Below are 22285 nucleotides of genomic sequence, written 5' to 3'. Positions count from 1 at the left end.
AACAGGAAGCTCAGTCACCTCAGGCCACGGGCTGACTGAGAAGGTGCTGCCGATAGTGGCAATGGGCCAGGCCCTAGCAGCACGTATGAAACACGCGTGAAACACCACAGGGCAAGCTGGCACTTCCAGAAAAGACAAGGAGGACGAGTCAATGGTTCCAATTGGAATAAAGAAGATCCCTCCCCTTGGCATACTTATGTATTCTTGGCTTAGACTCAGAAGAAACACCTTCTTGCTTTAAAGAAGAAAAAATTCAGAGGGGGCCATACAAATGGGATTGAACATGTTCTGAAACAAATGTGTCCCACATGGAAAAGAAACACTTTCCCTCCTACTGCAGACAGTGAGCTCTGAGTATCAGGCCCAATTCTGCATAGACAGAGAAACAGAAACCATAAAAATGACCAACCAGGGCCTTCCTGGTGGTGCAGGGATTAAAGTCTCAGCGCTATCAAGCTATCGCCAGCCACTGCAGCCTGAGTTCGATACCGGGCCAGGGAGGTGACCCACAGGGCGTGGCAGGCCTCTCCTGTCTCCCCGCTGCTCCCCTCAGCGGTATATTTCAGTAGATTCGCCCGTTCTGCTTCCCACTCTGTCTCTGGTGAGTCCTCCTACCAACTGCCGACCCCCCCGCCCCAGCATCTCTGGCCTACACCCCAGATCTTGTATGCAAAAATAAATAAATCTTTTTTAAAAAATGACCAACCAGGTTAAAAAACAAACAAACATAAAGGCAACAAGGTAAAGTGGTGACAAATGCAGAAATAAGAAAATCGATGTTTCAAAGTACCAAGGTAAATACTTACTGATTCACTTGCAGGTCCTCAATTTCCAGAAGAACTCCTTTCTCATGTAGTCTTGCTGCAGTATATTTGAGAGAAATCTTTTTGCTTTTCTTTCCTTTCATTTCCCGAGGCTTTTTGGAGACCCTGTAAAAATCACTGTGTCATGTGACAGAAGTAACTTTCTTTCTTTCTTTTTTTTTAATATTTTTATTTATTTATTTATATAAGCACAGGGTACAGTCAGAAGCACGGAAGGGTGAGAGAATTCACCAGAATTCACCAGAGCCAGAGCAGGGAGCAGAACAGGCAGACTGATGAAGTACACTGCTGAGGGGAGCAGCGGGAGGCAGGAGAGGTCTGCACGCCTTGTGGGACCCTAGCCAGTGGCCGGGGATTGAACCGGCGCTGCAGAGGCTGCGGGCAGCTTCGCAGCACAGTGCTCAACCGCTGTGCCACTGCGGAGGCCCCAGAAGTAACTTTCTATTATGAGTCACTGTTGGTAATTCAAGGACATGAGGTCAGAAGACAAACTTCTTATACACAAGCATGAGTCTCACATGCCAGTTCTAAAATGGCAAATAAATGTTAGGGTCAGCCTCAGCACTATCTTTGCAAAACAGGGGAAACATCACTAGGTTGCTTTTGTCTTTCTTTCAGACAATCTAGAACACACCAGGAATTCAAAGAGGCCGGCCGAGCCGACGCGGGAGCACATGGTGCTGGGGTCCCGGCCTCCAGACACGGCTCTTCAGTACCAAGAAGCAGGTGCTGGGAGAAGCAGCTGGTGCCCAGCCTGGAAGGGGTGAGCACAGGTTGAACCTCACAATCTTGTAGCAGAAAGTGAGGATGGGCTCAGAAAAAGGGGGGGGGGGCTGTCTCCAATGGCCACACCTCCTCTGCTGGGCGAGAAGGACCCGGTATCTACCTGTCACAGCCACTCACTCCGGGGCGTCTGCTGAAGGAGAGGGACAGAGATGGGGTGCAGTGCAAGAGGGTACAGAGGAGGGAGGCTGAGGCAGCACAATTCCAAAAACCAGGCGAATCAGGGCAAAACGTTGCCGGGTGCTCAGAGGCTTGGACACACAAGAGACTGACGCTGGAAACAGAAGCTGCGGGGCTCAGGGTCCGTCTCCCTGACACATGGGGCCGCTCCAAGGGGGCACGGGGCACTGGCATCCTGTCCCCGGAGGGAGTAGACATAGGCCAGGGGACTGAGGCGCTTATGAGCCTCCTGAAGGGACTTTGAGGCACATACAGGTTTTGAGACCAAAACCCTTTCACGTTTATTTAATTTCCAGGGCCAAGAATATATTTTGGGACAAGAGATGTGTAGACAAAGCACCCCTAAAGTGCCCCCTCCCCATTATTTACACCACACAAATAACAAAGGCAACTAGGAAGCTGCACAAATGACTAGCGCAAGAGTGGGCGCGACCTCACGAACCAGTGTGCCTCAGGGGAAAGCCCCTCAGTCACCTCATTGCCCCCCTCATCAGACTCTTTCCAGCTGGAAAGGCCACTCACTTGCCCTTGCTGGCCAGGTTGTCCAGGCAGGTCTTGATGTAGCTCTTGTAGTAATCCACCTGCTCCCCATAGAAGACGGCCTTGGAGTTGAGGGCGGCGTAGGTCTGCTGCAGCTTCACCAGCTCGGCCTTCCTCCTCTGCCGGTACCGCCGCTGATTCCGAATGTCCTGAGATGGAATTATTGAAATAAAGAAAACTGAAGGCCAGCGCCCGCGGCCTGGCCGCGCCTCGCATGACCACAGGTCCTGACAGGCGTAGCAGCAATTCACGTTCAAAGACTAACAAAGAAACTCAACTCTCATCCATTTTCCCGCACTGGTAGTTCTTAGGGGTCATCACGCTTACAGGCTTCCACATCCTCAGAATTACTTGCAAAGCTGGTTGGCACCTCTAAAATACGTCGGCAGCTGAGCAGGCGCTTCCATCCGGCCACCGTCACGCTGCCCAGCAAGCAGGCGCCCGTGGCCTGACCCCCATCTCACTGAGGAGACTCACAAACCAAGGATCTGATGATCAGCCTGACTGAACTTGCATTTTAGAATAATCATGAAAAAAATCTAAAAGAACGCCTTCAGGCCAAAGGCAACCCGAGACACTGAGGCACAGGAGGCTCGAGTCAGGGCCCACGCCCTATGAACTGAGGCCAGGGAACAAGTCCTGGGGGGGGTGGCCAGGGGCCCGAGTTGGCAGAACCAGAGACGGTTCCCAGGGGTGAGGGCCCCACTGCCCGACAGAGCTGTGCCTGCTCATCCCACAGACGCGGCCCGCTGGGGCTGCCCAGCGCCCTACCCTGGCGATGTCGTTGATCAGCTCCTGGTATCTGTTCTTGGGGTCCACTGTCCCGAGCTCCGAGAGCTTCTTCAAGCCGGACTGAATCTTGTCCTTCTTCTCCTGCAGGCTGAGGTTACTGTCTTCCTTCACGGATTTCGACTTTTTCATCTTATCTGGCGTTTTGGCGTCACGGATGGCGCGTCTCTGCATGGCCCGCTGGTGCTCTGCTTCCTGGGGAGGACAGCAAAGGCCCTGGCGACTCCTCCACACTCCTCGAAACTGGAGTTGGAGCTGCACACCCGCACCCTGAGCCAGGCGCTTCCCAAACCCCACTCTGGAGGCAGAGGGGAACCACCCGGCCCTGACAACTGACAGAAACCTCAGGGAACTTTCCACCTAGATGAGACCCCTGCTATGAAATCACACGGCTTCTTGGGGCAGCTTTCCTGGCCCTTAGGGCACTGCCAGGAGACTAGACTTGGCTGGCTCTGGAGTCCCTTGCGTTTCCCTATCCCGTTTGGGGACACGAGGTGGTTCAACTCCATTGAGAGACCCCCATCTTCCAGAAAATCATCAAAATGACCACCACAAGGGAAGGGGCAGCACTGCCCTTCATACCCCAGGCCTTCTAGAAAACACGGAGTGGCCCACTCGCCGCAGACACGGGGGTCTTAGAAAGGAGCTGCAGACAGCCAGGGGCGGGCTCGGAAGGGAGGCCCCACGAGAGCTCCCAGGCGACGTGGGCAGGCCCTGGGACGTCGCCCAGCACCGTCACGAGCAAATAAGTGATGGACAAGCCTCCTGCCAAGTGAACCCACGTTCGCCCAGAGCGCGGAAAGCCTCTCCGAGCAGAGACGGCATCCTGAAACGTGGGGAAGGAAAAGGTCAGAAAACAAAGAAAGCTGAAGAGAAAGGCACTCAGGCCGCTGCGGGGCCAGCTGCCCCCCAGAGCAGCACACCGCGTGAGCACCAGGGCAAAGGCGCCAGAGCTGCGAAGTCCAGCCCCTACATCATGGCATGACAGGCATGGAAGAAAGAAAAGGCCCCTGGATTATTTGAAAACAAACAACCCCCCTCCCCAAAACCTGATTTCAAACACAGCCGGAAGAACAGGGTGGCCACCCCGACGCCGATTCGCCCAGGCTGACCGTGCTCAAGCCTCGCCTCTGCTTTCAAATGTGCTGGCGTCTTCCAAGGAAAAGGGCCTCCCCTGACGCCAGCCCGGAGGCCTGCTGGGCTCGGCCCGCCAGCACTGTCCCGCCGCAGGGCTCCTGAGCTGCCGGGCCGCCCAGGTGGCATCTGTGTCTGCAGCAGCATCACTCGCTCCTCCCCCCCTTAAGCCAGATGCCTCTTCTGACCACGCAGCAGATCATCTACTCTGCCCTTCTCTCTGCGCTAAGCATGGGTTGGCTCCTCTGAGTGACCCAGAGACACTTCTCGGTAACTGGTCGCCCCGACACTCAAGCGGCCACCTCCATGTTGAGACCCCAAACCTTTGCGGCCAAGGTGCCAGGGCCATTTTTTGACCTGTCGGGATGGGGACGTTTGCACCTGGACCTTGTGGGACTCAAACCGGAGGCTGCGCCCAGCACTCCCTTTCCACGTGCCCCCTTCCTCCCAGTGTCCACTCCTCTGAACACACATGCAAGTAAAGCATGTCAGATGAGCCGCCTCCAGGTCAGGTTCCCCACACCACGTGCAGGTGGCCTCATCTCCACAGGCCTTGGCTCCCTCCCCTGTAAACGAGGATGCAGAGACTTACCCCCAGGCACAGTACAAGGAGCAAATGGAAGAACACAGGTCAAAGTCCCAGACCCCACGGGTTCTTAACAAGGACACTTTCCTCCTCTCCTGTTTCACACGTCCTTCTTTTTTTTTTTTTTTTTAAATTTTCTAGAGGCATGTCTTATTTATTTATTTATTATTTGTTTGTTTGTTTGGTTTATACATGCACTGGGTACAGTCAGAAGCGCGGGAGGGTGAGAGGATTCCCCAGAGCCAGAGCGGGGAGCAGAGCAGGCAGAAGGACCGAAGGACACTGCTGAGGGGAGCAGCGGGCGGCAGGAGAGGTCTGCGCGCCATGTGGGACCCTCCTCCGCTGGCCGGGGAGCAGCCGGGGATCGAACCGGTGCCGCAGAGGCCGCAGGTAGCTTCGCAACCCAGCGCTCAACCGCTGCGCCACCGGGGAGGCCCCACACGTCCTTCTGGAACAAGCTGGAGCCGTGGCTACGCCTCTTTTCCCGCCACCCCCCCCCCCGCACCTGCCCCCATCCAGTGTCCGTGATGCCCACAATCACAGCCTCTGAGCGCTAAGAATTCATGTGAAACAGTGGTTTGCCCGTAGCTCTGTGTGCGACCCGGAGGGTGTCCCCAGAGGTACCACGAGTCCTACAGGCCGCCTCTGCCCCTGTGCTGGGCTCCCGTGAGAACTGCCACTTGCGGACAAGGGTGCCACGCTCACATTTTGCACGTGCGAAACAGGGTCTTGGACACGGAGCGGCGCATCCACCCCCTCCCTGCGCCGTGCCCCCCCACCGCGCCGCAACCCCTCCAGCTGAGCCTGGCCCTTGCCGTCACTCGGGCAGCACCGGCGCTGGGCCTGCGTCACTAGCGGCTCCCAGAGGCGCGGCATCCCTCCCTGAAGAAGGGCTTCGGGTTCGGGCTCTCAGTTTGTTTTCCTGGTTCACTGCTCAGACTCGGCTTCGCCCACCCTGCTCTCATGCCGTGTGGGTCGGCTCATAGCCTGCGCCATGTCCCGGGATGCCCTGCCCGGAGTGCCCGTCTTACACGCACACCCACTCTGCCATGCTGCCCAAGGGCTTCCGAGGCTCTGCTCTTCCCTAGCCTCCCTCCTGGGCCTGCACTGCCCAAACCACGGAGAGTTCTGAACGGCTCTCGGGCTGTCTCTGGCGGGGAGTCGCACTCCCCATCCGGATCCTGAGCCCGCCGAGTGCTTTCTTCTGCTACCAACACATCTAACAAATTCTGACCACAACAGCCAACAGATGTCTGGGCAGACTCACTGATTCTGAAAACGCACACACCTCATGCAGCTAAGGCTGGGAGCGTCCCGCCCTAAAAACATCTGGACTTAGGACCCTAAAGCCCTGTCAGTAAGCCCCACCCACTGCCATTCTCCAATCCAGCCCCGGGGGGCCACCTCCAGCCATCTGTGCCCCTCCCAAGCCTGGCCTGGCCTGGCCTGCACGCCCCCACCCCAGCACCTGCCCACCTCCTGTGGTGTGTGGCAAACCCGTTTTACCTGTTCACTGGTGGCTGGTGTTTCTAGGATTTCAGTCAAAGTCTCTCCTGGCTGGAACCGGATGACGTCCACAATTAAACGTTTTGTGCTGAAAGGAGATGGGGGAGCATCTAAATGTTATCGGGTGCTCCACTTTCCCTCAGTGGGCCTGAGCACCCACAGAACAAGCCCACCCCACCGAGAGCCCCCGGGCAGCTGCACACACGGCAGTCACGGTGCCGCCATATCCGCACCACTGTAACAGAGTGGACGCCAAGGTCGAGATTTCAAGATGGAAATTTCACTACAGTGTCTTACGAGAAAATGAAGGCTGGTAAATCTTGTGCCAAGTGTAACAAGCCAGGTACCCAGAATTAGAGCTGAAAAGGCCAAGATGGCCTTGTCCAGACTCTCCACCAAGGCCAACGGCTCTCTGGACCACGTGTCCTCCCGCAGCAGCACTCACTTCAGTAAGATGGTCCGAGCATCCATCTCTGCGTTCTCATCTCCCGGCACGTCGAACTTGTTGGTCAGAGTGAGAGAGACTTCTGTCTTAGCCAGCGCCTCCTTATTTGGGTCATTTAAATTGCCAGCGCTCTCGCCTACAGTTGGGGAGGGTGGAGTCAGTGTCAAAAGAGAGGAGCTGGTGGCGCAAGGGGTTAAGGCACAACCTATGAGGTGGTCCACAGCCACTGCAGCACGAGAGTTCAATCCCCGGCCAGGGAGCTACCCACAGGGTGCAGCAGACCTCTCCTGTCTCCCCGCTGCTCCCCTCAGCAGTGTATTTCGTCAGTCTGCCTGTTCTGCTCCCCACTCTGTCTCTGGTGAGTCCTCTCACCCTCCCGCTCATCTGGCCGGTACCCCAGCTCTTATATAAATAAATCAATAAATGTTTAAAAAAAAAAAATAAAGAGAGGAGCTACTGGCATAGCAAAAGCTCTCTCCGTCTCAGGGGAGAAGCAGCCCACGTGCACACTGGCGGGGATGCCACCAAATGCGGCATCGGGAAACCACCTCAGGCAGCGAAGGCAGTGGCCCCAGGTTAACCTCACTGGTGTTCATTTTGAAGCTATAACATTACAGCTCCCTCTCAGCTGCTCACGTTCAGAGTCCCCAGAGACTGGCGCTGCGCACACGTGCATCTAAAACAGCCGCAGCCCTGGACTCTGGCTCCTCATAGACCGGGGTCACATCCGTTCCCCCCACCGTACACCAAAGCTTGAATGGGCAGAGACAGAGGTGACAATGACAACACTCCTGTCGTCGCCCCCTCCCACCTTTGGGTCATCCTGCCCAGACATACCTATCAAGGACTCGATGGTGGGCACCTCTCCCAGGTCGTCCAAAAGCTCGTGGATTGGGTCATTGTGCTCTGGGGCGATGGCGTCCTGATGATCTAACAGCAGCTGCAGACAACACCCACGGTCGATTCCACCTGCACACCCAGCCTAACAGCCCCTGCCAGCCACAGGCTCCCCCAGCAATGCGTGGGAGGTCAGAGGACAAGGCTCCTCCATTGAAAAACTGGCCAGCCAATGCCCAGCCAACTCGCCCCCTGGGGTGGCAGGACACACAAGGCGCCCGCCCACTGAGTGGCACACGTGTGATGCGTGGAGCGGAAACACTCAGGTATAAGGACTCACCCCTAAGAGGCAACAAAACCGAGACTTCAAATGCAGTCATCATCACGCCGTTATCAAGACCCCTTCGAGAAACTCACATTCACACTTTGAGTGTTTTACTGGATAGTATCTCTTAATTCAGAGAAAAGTGCACCGGGTCACGCCGGCGTGATGTCAGGGGCACTGAGCAAAGCCTCTCATCTCCTATCTCCCCAGTGATGTCCTCGGAAGAGACGATGCCGGAAACAGCATTTACGTTTACCTGTTTCCTCATCCCTGGCTTGACATGCCCCCGAAGGGGAAAGAAGTGAATCATGCAAATGTGGGGGAAAGAAGAAGCGGACCCAAGGGAAAACTGAGGCTACGTGGAGGAAAAGCGCGTGTTCTAGATGAGGTGAGAAAAGTAACACGGAGGGCGAGGGGAGAATGAGGACCCACAGAGCCAAGTTTCGAGCCACCGGATTAGCGCTCACGGGGCTGCCGGCGCCCGCCCCAGGCATCCTGATTCAGAATCACAGTGGAAAACCTCATCGGTAACAATCTGCACAGGTCGCTGTGCAGGAAGGGGGCCCGGAGCTCACTGGAGAAACTCAGCGGTGGGTACTGTCAGGCACAATCCAAGGAAGCCGCGAGAAGGCGGCGGGGACGTGGCGCGAGGAGAGGAAGGGCCCGGAGGAAGGGACAGCGCGCGGCAGCCGGGGGGGGCGGCGAGGACGGCGCGCGCGAGGGCGGACGCCCGGGCACTTACCGTGTGGGTGTTGATGATTTCGCCGATGGAGATGTAGATGATTGGCTTGGTGAGCGTCACCAGGTCAGAGTACTCGTCCACATTGAACTTATCCTGAAGCTCAGGGACATCGCAGGCAGACTGGAAAAACCGTCTGAAAATAAGCACGAGGGCCAGACCCCAAGTGACACGTGTGAGAAGCCGGAGCAGCGTGTTCCAACAGTGGGCAGTCGAGATAGTTCAGTCACGAGAGAACCTGCTTGCTCACTCCTGGATGAGAGGCTGGCGACTTCTCTCATCACCTCTTACAGTTCTGCCACAAAAACTACTCGACCGTAATTGGAAACGGTCTGAACACCTGTGCTGTGAGGCGATTCAACTTCATGGCTAAGATGACGCCCTGAGCCCACACTGAATCTAATAAGCGAATATTAAAAGCCTCCTCTAGTTCTTTGATTCCACATAACGTGCCTAAGGCGTAACCATCGCTTTTCCACTCACTTTGCCAACTCCATACGCAAAATACATTTTTGCAGCTAAAAAATCCACTTTAGGACCTCCCTGGTGGCACAAGGGGTGAAGCACAGCACTGTGAAGCTGTCCGTAGCCTCTGCAACATGAGTTCAATCCCCGGCCAGGGAGCTACCCACAGTGCGCAGCAGACCTCTCCTGTCTCCCCGCCGCTCCCCTCAGCAGTGGATTTCATCAGATCCACCTGTTCTGCTCCCCATCTGTCACTGGTGGGTCCTCTCACTCCCCCGTACCTCTGGCCTGCACCCCAGTTCTTGTGCATAAATAAATTAATTAATTAATCTTTAAAAAAAAGAGGAAGCCCCCGAAAGAAAATCCACTTTAGTACCCTGAGAGCTCAGAGCCTGTCAGCTGTGTAGCCGACGTGAGGGCCATGCAGGAAGATGGGGGTGTCGAGCCCGGTCTGCCCCCCAGACACAGAAACATGCCCACGAAATCCTCCAGGTGCTGTGGCCACTCTCCCCTCACCTAAATTTCTGGTAGGACTGGGAGAGATACTCGTTGATAATGCTGAGGTGGGCATTGTCCCCCAGGAACATCTTATTGGAAGCGGCGTGCTGGAGCATCTTGGCGATGGAGCCAAGGTTTCGGCGTTGGTCTGTGGTGAGCTGGCCTCCTGCCGACAGGTCGATGATGTCAAAGGCGTCGGGAGCAACGATGGCCGGGTTCATGTAGCGATAGTAAAGCAGGTTGCCGACAATCTGCGCAGACAGAGCAGAAAGGCGGCACTGGCACCAATCCCCGGGTCAGCCACAAGGCCTCTGCTGGCAGAGGAAACCAGACAGCACAGGCCTGTGGGGAGAGCACAGCATCTCATGCATGCACACACCCACGCAGGCCCTCACTCAAGGCTGGAAACGCAAGAGGCCAAACAGCCTTTAGTCGGATGCAGAACAAAAGAAAACGAGGCCGCAAGTGAAATTGAAAGAGCAGCTCCAAGGGTGAGGACGACACACCTGCCATCTGGTGCTGGGGTTTCGGGGCAGCGAATGGGCTGCTGTCCCCCGTGCACGCTCTGCTGTCACGTGGTGGGACCTTCTCCGAGGAGTCGGTCATCAGCGTGACTCACTGAGTACAGTGCCACCTGCCCACCCGCATCCTCACGCCGCGGGGCCACGGCGGACCAGGCATGCCTCAGAAGGCAGCCACTCAGCACACTCAACACAGCGCTTCCACAGAAGACCCTGGCGCCTCATTCAGAAAAAAGGAAAATTAATTCACCTGAACAGAAAGTCTAGAATCGAGGCCTCACTGTAGGAAAGCACAGAACTAGGAGAGAGAAGAAACAAGCGTTCAGATTAAAAAAAGGAAGAGGAGGAGGCGGAGGAAGAGGAGCAGCAGCAGCAGCACAGGCAAGTCGGAGTTCCGCTGGAGCAGAGCCCCGGCTGCTGGCCACCCGGCCGCCGGCAGAGGGAGCAGCTCTCCAGCGAAAGACAGGCCAAAGACCTGCTCTGCCCGGCCGAGGTCCGCACAGCTGAAGTGGCGCAGGTGCGCATCGAGTGCTGTCATTCACGATTGACAGCCACTTGCAAAGGCTCAGGCAGTGGCCCGCTACGGCCAGGGTCAATGCTTGGGTGCTCCTGGCCTAAAATCGGGTCCATTTTCCAAGCCTGCTCCTCAGAGGGCCGCAGGAAGGGCCAGGACGTGCCTGCGTCGGGCACTCACCTTCAGCAGCTCATCCTCACCAGCGTCGGGGAACTTCTCGTGGAGCGAGTCCTTCAGCACTTTGGCAATGAAGCGCATCCCATAGCTGCAGGATGGAGGAGACATGGTGAGGAGGGCTGGGGAACACGGGCCCCCAGGGCAGACGAGTCTGGGGTCACAGGAGGGCACTCACGGGATTTTGTCCACAGAGCTGATGATGGCCAAGAGGAACTTGTCCGTCACACTCCTCATGTTCCTGATGGAGCTGTCCAGCCGTGTCCTGACTTCCTCGTGAGCCAGCGCCTGCTCAGGGGTCACATCGTAGGGCAGCTTGCTGGGAAAGCAGAATGCCCCCGACTATGTTAGCTCAGCAGCCGGGACAGGCCTGAGGCAGAGCCATAACAAACAAAAATACTCACAAACAGAAACACCCAGAGGGAGCAGGGAGCCTGCTCTGCACCACAGTCAACAGCGGGACTGGGATGTGAGCTCGACCCTCAGTTGTGACTGGGCCTTCCCAGGGTGCCAGCGCTGGGCCAGGCGCTGGGGTCAAGGTGTGGGAGACCTGGCAGTCCGGTGGGAGCCACCACAGACATCTGGACACACACATACTGTGCTGTGACAGTGAGCAGAAGAGCTAGGGCCCCAGAGGAGAGGCCTCACTCGGGCTGGAGGACTCCAAGGAGACTTCCAGGAGGAAGGGGCAACTGAACACAGTAAGAAGGGAGAAGAAGGGCCTTCCAGGAAGGAAGACAACATTCAAAGGGAGGGGGGAGAGGGAAATGAGGGTGGGAGCGCAACGGGGGGCGGGGGGACAGGTGAGCGTGAACACTCTGTAAGGCTCCCGTATGTGGTAAACAGAACGCTAAGCAGGCTGGCATTCCCAGAAGCCAGGCAGAGCATCTAAGGATAGGCGGTTGGGCTTCCAGAAGACAAGTCCCCCCAAGCGGGATGAGGTGAGGGGGCAGCACTCATGAGATGGGGCTCTAGGCTTCATGTGGGCAGTGACAAGGGCGTGGCTGGAGCCCCACAGCAGGGGCCGAGGGCAGACCCCAGAGCTGTTAAGGAGACATGATGGCAGTGACTTGGTGACCCTGATGCTGTGAGGCGGGCGACAGTCACATATAGAAATTAGAGAGACCTGAAGCCACTGGGGAGACAGCATGAGCCTGCATTTGGAGGGCCTCAGAAGCAGCCCACAAGGCCCTCTCAACAGCTCAGGAGCCTTTGGAGGCTTTATGAAGGGGCTCCACTTTCGAAAGCTGGAGCTAATCTTGAGGCGGTTACAAACAAGGTCTTCAAGTACATGTCCAAATGGTGGCTTTGCAGAGAAGCCACTGCAGTCTGATGAACTCTGGGCTGCAACTCGCCGTGGAAGGGATGGGCCTGGGTACAGCAGGCCTGGAACGACCAGCACCGGTTACCCTCGCCCAACTGCCCAGAGTCAGAAACGGGGCACTGGCCCAAACAGTGCCCACCACTCCGGGCGTGCTGAGCTGAGCAGTATGGAAGGCATGGCAGGGCGCGCACACTGGCGAGCGGGGATTCTGACGGCATGCGGGGCATGCTGGGACAGACTGGTGAAAGGCACCCAGTGCAAATTTTTAAAATAAAAATGCTTTAAAAAAAAGAAATTAGGGCCTCCCTGGTGGCGCAGCGGTTGAGCGCTGGGTTGCGAAGCTGCCCGCAGCCTCTGCAGCGCCGGTTCGATCCCCAGATGCTCCCCGGCTACCGGAGGAGGGTCCCGCATGGTGCACAGCCCTCTCCTGCCACCCGCTGCTCCCCTCAGCAGTGTATTTCGTCAGTCTGCCTGCTCTGCTCCCCGCTCTGGCTCTGGTGAATTCTCTCACCCTCCCGCGCTTCTGACTGTACCCACTGCTTGTACAAATAAATAAATCTTTAAAAAAAAAAAAAAAATTAAAACTGAGAGGATCACACCAGGAGACACTGGAGCCAGAAGACACTGACAGGGAAACAGCGGCTGTGCTAGGACGTGTCCACACTCCATCAGAGGAGTCAAGGCCAGGAGGGGCGGAGAGTCAGAAAGGAACTGCACGGGACTGGGCTCTGGTTCTTTCGGAAAGGCCCAGAAGTAGTGAGGGTTACTGTGGATTATCTGGGTGGCCTGAGTCCAGCCAGAGTCCTCAGAAGAGAGGGGCAGACAGCAAGGGGCCGCACAGGCAGGAGGACCTCCAGAGGTAGGCTTTCTCCAGGGGGAGCAGGCCTGCCAACGCCTGGATTTCACCCACTGACGCCATCTTTGGATTTTCTGGCCTGCAGAACTGTGAGAGAATACAGCTTTCTGGCCTTAAGCAACCCAACTTGAGCTCCTCTGGCACAGGAGCAACAGGAAGCGGGAGGGGCAGGCAGGGAGTGGCTCTGGACGGCGGCTGACGCCCCTGGGCAGGTGGCCAGCGAACCCGGGAAACTGGCAAAAGCATCGTGTTGGGAGAAAACGGCCCGTGGAGCCGTGTTCAAGAGTGCGGCCCACTGCAGGGCTGGTGAGTTACAGGCTGGAGTCTTCTCCGGCACCACAGAAGCCAGGACCTCTAGTTTCGCAAGCACGCGCTGGGGCGGGAGTGCTAACACGTGGTGGTGGCCAGAGAACCGAAGACTAACTGTCTACGTTTCTTTTAATCTTTTCTTTTTTTTTTTTAATTTCTAAGCCTTTTGAGGGAAATACTCCCCTGGGGTGTGGAGGCCCCAGGGTGCTGAGAGTTTGGCTGACACTCAAAGATCGTGGCGCTCACAGCAGCCTGGGCACCGCCCCCCATCCCCGCCTCCCAGCTCTCAGACTGGAAAAATGAGCTAACGTCAATTTCCATGTTATGATTAAAAGAACAAACGCTGTTCTGAGAGCCAGCTCGGGAAACACTCCTGAGTTGCCAACAGGCGCGGTGGCCGAGGCTGACTGATGGGCAGCGGAGGGCACAGGCAGTGCCCGTGGTAGGGCCGCACACCTGGCAGCCAGCACCTGACCCGCCTGCTGTCCAGTGCTGCTGCTGTTGGGCCCTTCGGGGAGCAAGCCTTGAGGGTGCAGGTCAAAGCAAAGACAGACTTTTCCTCAGCCCAGCCATGAGTGACTCCTGGTGAGTGACTCCTGCCTCAACCTCACTGAGGCAGGCCAGCAGCCAAATGAGCCCAACAGGAACGAGCCTTCTCCAGGAGCCAGCAGAATGCTCTGCGCTCTGTGGAGGGCACTCCTGCCCTCGCCTGCCCAGCCAGGCATCCAGGGATCTGGAAAGGCACCGCCAGAGCGCAGCAATTCAGCGTGGACCAGTGCCCACCTAGGAACCCAGCCGAGACAGGACAAGTCACCACGCGGCTTCCTGGGGGTACGGCGCCGTGGCCCGCTGTGATAACGTGCACAGAAAGGCATGCTGGCCCACGCAGGTGAGGGGCAGGTGTCGGCGCCCACCAACTCTGAGCACGGGCAGGAGGCCTACTGTTCCTGAGACCCAGAGAACTCCCCGCACAGCCTGGCCTAGTGGGCAGGAAGTAAAAGCCACCACAGATGAGGCATCCACGTCCCACACCCACCCTCTCTGTCCTCACCCAAGCCAGACACAGCCAGACCCATCTGGCTCTCTGACCTGTATTTTTCCTGTGTTACTACCCGGCCACCCACGGTCCACTGACGCTTTCGCTTCAAAGTGTCCCTGTGGCTCAAGCATAGTCCTGGCACAGCAACCTCCCGACCAAGGTTCCCCTGGTTAGTCTGGCCCTCAGGACTCAAGAGACTCACTGTTCACCCCACCTCCCCTCCACTTCCCCCCAACCAGACACAGTGACCCCACTCGGACCTCTACAAACCTTCGTCCCAGCCCAAGCAGTTCCTGGGCCGTGTCCAGTTAGCACCTGGCTGCCCTACTCCGTCAGCACCACACAGGGACACCCTGCTGCACAAGCTGGTCCCTCCTCCTCCAGGAGAGGCCCCAACCCGCTCACTGGCAGCTCGGGGCCCTCCATTCCAGCTCCCACGAAGCCCAGGGCTCCACGTGGGGGTCTTCACTTTCCTGGGCCCCTGCACTGAGCAGCGGACAGGGCGCGGCCGCCTCTCATTCCCTGTGTCATGGCGTATGTGTGACAGAGCCTTGCACACAGTAAGGACTGAATGCTCACTAAGTAAGTGACTGTACTGCCATGTTAACAAGTTAAAGAGAGTGCTAAGGAAAAACTATTAGAACAATTAGTTTGTAAATCAAAAGTTAACTTTAAAAAAGGAGGTTATTTTTTGATTGCTGAGTAATATTCCATTGTGCATATGGACCACATCTTCTTGATCTAGGCATATGTTTTTGGGAATTAAACCAGAAACACACTACTGCGCGGGGTGGGGGTTGGGGGGGTGTTCGGATTAGGGTCAAAACAAGGAGTGTGGGAATTGTATGGGGAATATAACCAAGATGAAAATGCATGCATTGTGCAAAATTAAAAATGATGTAAAAAAAAGAAAAAAGAAAAGGAGAAGGAAAATACCACACAGGACAGAAAATGGTGGCTTTACCTTGCCTCTCCTGTTTGAGATTCCATCTGATTAACCCAAGATTTGTAAATATCCACAGGGTCAGTTTTGATGTTGAGATATTTGTCATCCATAATCTCCTTGACAACCGGAGCTAAGATCTGTCTCAGGGCATTCTGGCCCCGGGCACCACGGTTGAAACTTACAACCATCTTTATAACTGTAGGATTTCCTGTCACAATCTCTTGAATCTGATCCACTTTCGACCTATAAAACATAGAAACAAATCTGATTAAATCAGGAACCTGTGGACTTAAAGAACCCACCCCCTGCAGGCAGAAGCTGGAAGGAGCAAGGGGCCTGCCCCTTCTGTTGCAGCGAACTCAATCTTGGGAGTGGGATTAGGTTCTTTTTTTTTTAAAAAAAAAAAAAAAGATTTATTTATTTATACGAGCACTGGGTATGGTCAGAAGCGCAGGAGGGTGAGAGAATTCACCAGAGCCAGAGCGGGGAGCAGAACAGGCAGACTGATGAAGTACACTGCTGAGGGGAGCAGCGGGTGCGGCAGGAGAGGTCTGCGCGCCATGTGGGACCCTTGCCGGCGGCCAGGGATCAAACCAGCGCTGCAGAGGCTGCGGGCAGCTTCACAGCCCAGCGCTCAACCGCTGCACCACCAAGGGAGGCCTGGGATTAGGTTCTTTATTAGATAAAAATGTGGCATCTTTATGACCAGGCCAGCTTTAAAAAATGTTCAGCGTTTGAGCACTGGGCTGCAAAGCTGCCCGCAGCCTCTGCAGCGCCGGTTCAATCACAGCCGCCTGCGAGGGTCCCACATGGCGTGCAGACCTCTCCTGCCGCCCGCTGCTCCCCTCAGCAGTGTACTTCGTCAGTCTGCCTGCTCTGCTTCCCACTCTGGCGAATCCTCTCACCCTCCCATGCTTCTGACTGTACCCAGTGCTTGTATAAATAAATATATGAATCTAAAAAAAAAAAAAAGAATCATTCTAAAATTGCTTTAGCAGATCTCTTATTCTGTCACCTTCCAGAAACCATGACACTTTTGGCATGAATTAAAGAGCAGATGCTGTTTCACACAAGCCACAGTGCTCCCTGGAGTCAGGAAGGGCAGGCATGCCTCTTTCAAAGCAGATGGCCCTACTTGATTTCCTCCTGGAGCGCCGTCTTGAAGAGCCGGAGCAGAAGGTACTCCTCCCGCTGGTTAGACGCGTAGTTGTAGAGCGTGAAGATCACGGAGTCCATGAACTTGGTGGACTTGTTTTGCGGCATCTGGAAAATCAGCTTGGCCAGATAGGTGGGATTGGTCTGAAATAAAACCAAGAGGTGAGAACCTTCTAGGTGACATGAAGGCTGGCAAAATTATTCAAATTTATTTCTACTTGAAGGATTAGCATGCACAAAACTAACAAGGAAAAATAACAGCCCTTTGTTCGTTCCGCAGAGGGTCAGGGAACCCTTCCCCAGAGATGCAGGCATTTTAATGGAAAAGGCACCAGCCCAGCTTTCTAGCCCCGCCCCGGAGCCGCCCACCTGCAGTAAGTAGAACAGGTGCTGGTAGGCCTCCAGCTTCTCCCGCTTCTCCTTGCTCAGCGCCTTGAGACCCCCCTTCTGCTTGTTGAGCATCATCATGTCAGATAGCTGCTCTTTGTTTTTTTTGGTGAGTTTTTTACTGTGGGAAACCACATCCTGTAAAAACAAAACAAAAAAACAAAACACCAATAAGTAAATGAAAAAGCTTTCCAAGAACAAACTGGGCATTGTGGAAAGGGGCGTTTTTAGCCCCCACAGACCTGCACAAAAGGCCGAGGCCCTAGCAGCTGTCACTCAGCGTTCCTTCGCCACACCCTGTCCCGGAGCAGAGTGAAGCCCAGCCCCACCTCCACCTTCCAAAAATCTCCTTGGATTTGAGAAACCAACTTCTAGGAATGGATCTTAAAAACAAAATCCTAAGTACAAGGAGCACTACGTGTATGTTGAGATGTGAATTGCACTGTTATTTGTAATAACAAAAACTTTGAAAGCAAGCTGAATGTCAAAAGTTGAGGGAAAGAGTGAACTGGTGGAGGAAAGTCTATGGGGACTACACCTTGGGGTGGGAGAAGCAAACATTGTTTAAAAATGAACAATGGGGCCTCCTCCCTGGTGGTGCAGCGGGTTGAGCGCAGCGCTGTGAAGCTGTCTGCAGCCTCTGCAGTGCGGGTTCAATTCCCGGCCGGGCAGGGAGATTCCCACATGGTGCAGCAGACCTCTCCTGCCTTGCCCGTTGCTCCCCTCCCTCAGCAGTGCTTTCCGTCCGTCTGCCTGTTCTGTTTCCCGCTCTGTCTCTGGTGAATCCTCTCACCCTCCCGCGCATCTGGCCTGTACCCCGGTTCTTGTATAAATAAATAAATAAATATGAAAAAAACGATATAAAATATATATAAATAATTTTTTAAAAAAGGAAATAAAACTAAAACAATCAAAAGAAAAAAAGAAGTTGAGGAGGAAAAAAGGAGAAAAAGGAGGTAAGTCACAGAATGAATTCTTATGCTATCATTAAAAACACCTGTAACAGCACCGCAAGGAAAGCCTTCACCTTCTAACATTAAAAACGTAGAAAACACAATGACTGTGGTGACTGGAGCTAAGGGCTGGCTCCTCTATTCAAAATTCTGTCTACGAAGCTGTTCCATTTCTAAATAACTTCTTTACAAATATGGAGAGCAGCAGCTGAGAGGGAAACTGGCCTCCACCGGCCCGCCGGCCAGAGAGGGGAAGCAAAGCAGGAGAAAGCGCCCTGGGGTCCCGCCGGGCCCTGAGCCACACCTGCAGCGTGATTTTATTTTTCACGAGCAGACCAATCTTGATGTCCATGAGATTGAGGTCGTTCTCCTGCTGCTGGTTGGAGCGAATGAGGGTGATGACCTCCTCCCGCATCTTCATGAGATCAAGCTCCTCCTGAAAATCCTGGTCGCTCTGGTCAAGCAGGTGGACGAACTTCCGGACCACAATCATGGGAGGGTCCTCGGCGCTGACTGACAAGAGAGAAAGGAAGCATCAGCCAAAGAACAAGCCACAGGGAACAGTTCTAGGTCCTGGGAAGAGCTGGCTTTGGCTTGTAAAAAGCAGCTCTAGTCACACGTGAGCTGTTCATTTCTGAGACGCGCAAACACCCGCTGAGCGCGGCTTCCCGGTCCCACTCTCGCTGTGCCGGCAAAGGTGAACAGGGCAGCGACGGGACATCCAGACAGGTTAGCAAGGGGCGACACCCCACTCAGCGCCTTGACCCCCAAACACTGCCTTAGGGACAGAGAGAGAGAATCATGGCCTCCCTGCCGCGGTCTCGACTCTTCTCGGCGGGGCCACTCTACTCACTGAGGGTCTTGTAGTCGTCACGCGCCTTGTTTGCCCGAATAAAGGCCTGGATTTTGATAATGTCATTTATCTAAGGAACAACAGATGAAGAAATGCTTTTGTTTATCTGTCCACCAAGGAGAAGCACAACTGACCCCACTGGTCCCCAGGGCACCTACGTGGTCCCGGAAGTACTTCAGGCGGTCTCTGTAGCGCTTCCTCGCTTGATGCATCCTCGCCAGGGACTGGATCTGTGGAACGGGGGCCCGGGATGAGGCAACGCCCCTGCGCACTCGCGCGCCCACACCAAAAAGCCGCCCGCTACCTACCTTGACCACTTCGTCTTTATGCGCGCGCAGGTAAGCCAGGCGGTCCTGATAGGCCTTCTTCTGCTTGTAGCCTCTCCACTGCGACTGAAACCGCCAAACACGACAGTCGAAACGTTACTCCCCGAGGGCTGGAGCAAGGTGGAAGTCTCCTCGTGCCAGATTACCCAAGCGCCATCCACGATGAAGCCTCACGACAGGGGGACGGCCCGGCTGCGCCCCACCAGGCGCCCCAGCTAGCCCGCCCGACAGCAGCTCAGCCCCACACAGCTCCACACGCAGCCGCGAGGACGCTCACTGGCTCCTCAGCGCACATCAGGCATGAAGCGTCCAGCGCCCTCCAGTGACAGCGCTGCCCAACACATTCAGGGCACGGCCAGCGAGAAGGGTGTTACTCGGGGCTGTACCGCAGTCTCGCCTGAACTTGGAGCCCCCCAGAACCTGCCTCCAACGTCCCGCGAGCTCTCTGTTGGCAGATGAGGAAGCAGGCTCCGCCAGCTGCAGTCCGGAACCCCAATCCGTAACCAGGAATCCTCCCTGCGGCAGCGGCTACGCTATCACTGAGCTACACTACTGCTGTTTCCTCAAGGTTCAATTCTGACAAAGCGATAGCCACGGATGACAATGAGGTGCCCAGAGGTGCCCCAGCGTGGCCCACGCACCACTTGACACCACCCAGCAGCGGTGACTGTAGGGGCCCAGAGCGGGACAGCGAGCAGATGGCAAAGAGCACACGGACACACGGTCATCCAAGCTGTTTATTGCCCTGCCTAGAAGCCCACGTGCTGCCTCTACAACAGGCTCTGAAATACCTGGATGCAGGTGATGGCTGGGATTTGCTTCTTCAGGAAATTCATCCGGGATCGGAATTCCTGGCGAACTAAGTAGCCACGGCAGCAGGCCTGCAGCTTGGTGATCAGGCCCTCATTGGCCAGCCAGAGCTGTTCCCGGTTGTATGCGGCCGTCACCCCTGAGATGGAGCTCTGGAAAGGCATCAGTCATGTCAGGCAACGCACACCGGGATGGACTCAAGGACACCCACCACCCGCGGCGCCAGACCAGCCCTCGCTCTGCTGCTTCCTGGGCCTGCACGCGGGCTGTAGCTGGCAAATGGGAATGAGACTGTAGCTCACTCTTTCAAGGCCAGGTTCTCACAACGGGGAAAGGTCACGAATTGGGCCTCCCTGGTGGCGCAGGGTTATGTCTCAGTGTTATCAAGCTATTGCCAGCCTCTGTGGCCTGCGTTCGATCCCTGGCCAGGGAGCTACCCACAGGGCGCAGCAGACCTCTCCTGTCTCCCCGCTGCTCCCCTCAGCAGTGGATTTCCATGGATCCGCCTGTTCTACTCCCCACTCTGTCTGTGGGGAATCCTCTCACCTCCCCCCAACACCTGTGGCCTGCATCCCAGCTCTTGTATATATAAATAAATAAAATAAATCTAAAAAAACCCTCACAAACACAGACCTCCTCTCCTGTTATCCACCACATTGCCTCCTTTACCCACCCCCCCATGGAACCCCAGCTGTGCCAGGTAGCCTGGGGTCACCAGTGACCAGGGGCAGTGTCCCACAGTGGAGGGCACTGCAGCGGGCTGGCTGGGTGGCAGGTGGGCTTAGCATCAGGGCCACATGGAGACCCTGACATCCAGCAGATGCCCAAGAGGAAAGAAGCCTCGGCCTCCTTTCAGAAAAGCGGGAAGGTGAGCACTGCAGCATGAGGAGGGACTGGCAGGTGACCTGCTGCTGCGGGTACTCAAGGACAGGCCTGGCCCGGCAGGACTGCGGGTCAATGGGGACAGCGCTGCCCGCTCCGTGGGGCTCGCGAGTTCAGTTTCAGGGCTGCCACGCTTGCAGCTGCCAGGCTGCGTGGGCTGAAAGCTGGTGTCCAGTCTGCAGGGAGAACTGCAGGAAAGCAATACCCCCAAGTCCAGGTGCAGAGCTAACTCTGGCTAACCGTCCCCTCCTGCTCTGGGGAGAAGTGCAGGAAAGTCCCCCAAGGGAGAGACTGAGCCAACCTGCCCCTTTGATGGCCCCTCCTTCTACTTCCCGCCTGAACTGCTAACCTGATGGCTCGGGCGCCAAACCCTTGGCAACCTTGAGAACGGAAGCCGGAGCTGAGAATGGGGGGCAGAAGAGGAGGCCTGGGACCCGGCTAGCACCCCGCCCCAGGCTTGCCACCCAGAGCCGTGCTGCGAGAGCACAGAGCACTCCCTCACGCGATCTGCGCCGGCTCCCACCTGGCGGCGGGACCTGGCACGGAGAGCCTGGCGGTGAGGAGAGGGACCGAGGCCCGGAGAACACGAGTGGGGAATCACAGGCACAAAGCCTCAGGGGGACGCGATCACGCAGGAAGAACAGAGCGGAAGAGAAAGGGGCCCGGGAACCCCAATGAAACACAACAGAGGGAGAAGGAAGGAGGGCGGCGCGGGCGAGGCACGCCCGGAAGCAGGAGGCCCGCAGCCGAGGGCCAAGAGCGCAGGCGTAAGCAGAGAACAGAGGAGTCAAAAACGACACGTCTCCTCTCCGCGTGGCAATCAAGGCGGCTGGTAAAGTATAAAACAAGAAGCTCAGCAAGGCAGGCTGGGAAGCCGGGCTGCGGGAGCCGGCGGTGACGGGCCTGGAGACCACGGCCTGCAGACGGTGCTGCCACCGAGGTCTTCCCGACCCCTGGCGAACTTCACCAGGGGTCGACCGTTCAGTGCACGCAGCCCAGCACTGGGGCCCTTCCAGGGCTCGCGGCCCAGCCAGGCCTGAGCTGCAGAACCAGCAGGGCACGTACAGACAGCGCAGGTGTGACTGAAGTTCAAGTCCCAGTTGGTTCAATTTTAAATGAATAGAAAGTTCTTTGGGAGCTTCAAGGATGATGGGAGGGGAGAGAAAAGAGAACAGAAAGGACCCCCAGAGGAGGCGACACATGCCTGGGTGGGCCTGGGAAGAGAGAATTTTGACAGAGGCAGGCGGCAGGGCGGGGCATCTTGGGACAGCAGAGATGTCACCACTGCTTAGATGAGCGCCTGCCGTTGGGGCAGAGGAACAGCATCAGCAAATCCACGGGGGCGAGGGAGCCCTTTAGCAGTGGCTCTAGAATACGCTGACCTCACCCAGAAGTGCCGGTCACGCACCGAGACAGCGCAGTGTGGTGTTGGGGTGCAGTCAGGAGCGAGACCCAAGAGCGGTGACCGGGAGACTGACAGTGGCTGCAGCTGCATCTAGTGAGAGCTGGAGGAACTGTCCCCCTTGTCGTGCCTGGGTCATCCAAGTTCTCCTTAATCAGTGTGAGCTTCACCTGACTTGATGCC

General features: G+C 56.2%; 1 protein-coding gene across 1 annotated transcript in view; it reads right to left on the bottom strand.

The window, feature by feature from the left end:
- Window positions 1–22285, bottom strand: part of IQGAP1 (IQ motif containing GTPase activating protein 1) — a gene marked incomplete at both ends in the record, with an annotated part of 75584 nt that overhangs the window by 4165 nt on the left and 49134 nt on the right. The window contains 18 exons of the mRNA XM_084253522.1: window positions 807–929; window positions 2310–2476; window positions 3099–3311; window positions 6343–6430; window positions 6788–6923; window positions 7625–7727; window positions 8692–8824; window positions 9670–9902; window positions 10867–10951; window positions 11039–11179; window positions 15353–15577; window positions 16470–16633; window positions 16859–17014; window positions 18134–18342; window positions 18683–18752; window positions 18841–18912; window positions 18991–19074; window positions 19800–19970. Coding sequence (XP_084109648.1) covers window positions 807–929; window positions 2310–2476; window positions 3099–3311; window positions 6343–6430; window positions 6788–6923; window positions 7625–7727; window positions 8692–8824; window positions 9670–9902; window positions 10867–10951; window positions 11039–11179; window positions 15353–15577; window positions 16470–16633; window positions 16859–17014; window positions 18134–18342; window positions 18683–18752; window positions 18841–18912; window positions 18991–19074; window positions 19800–19970 — 2573 coding nt within the window. The remainder of the gene's footprint in view (window positions 1–806; window positions 930–2309; window positions 2477–3098; window positions 3312–6342; window positions 6431–6787; window positions 6924–7624; window positions 7728–8691; window positions 8825–9669; window positions 9903–10866; window positions 10952–11038; window positions 11180–15352; window positions 15578–16469; window positions 16634–16858; window positions 17015–18133; window positions 18343–18682; window positions 18753–18840; window positions 18913–18990; window positions 19075–19799; window positions 19971–22285) is intronic.

This window comes from Talpa europaea (genome assembly GCF_964194135.1).
Source record: "Talpa europaea genome assembly, chromosome: 14".
Lineage (NCBI taxonomy): Eukaryota > Metazoa > Chordata > Mammalia > Eulipotyphla > Talpidae > Talpa > Talpa europaea.
Note: the sequence above shows the minus strand (reverse complement) of the source record. Positions and strands in the feature narration are given on the sequence as shown.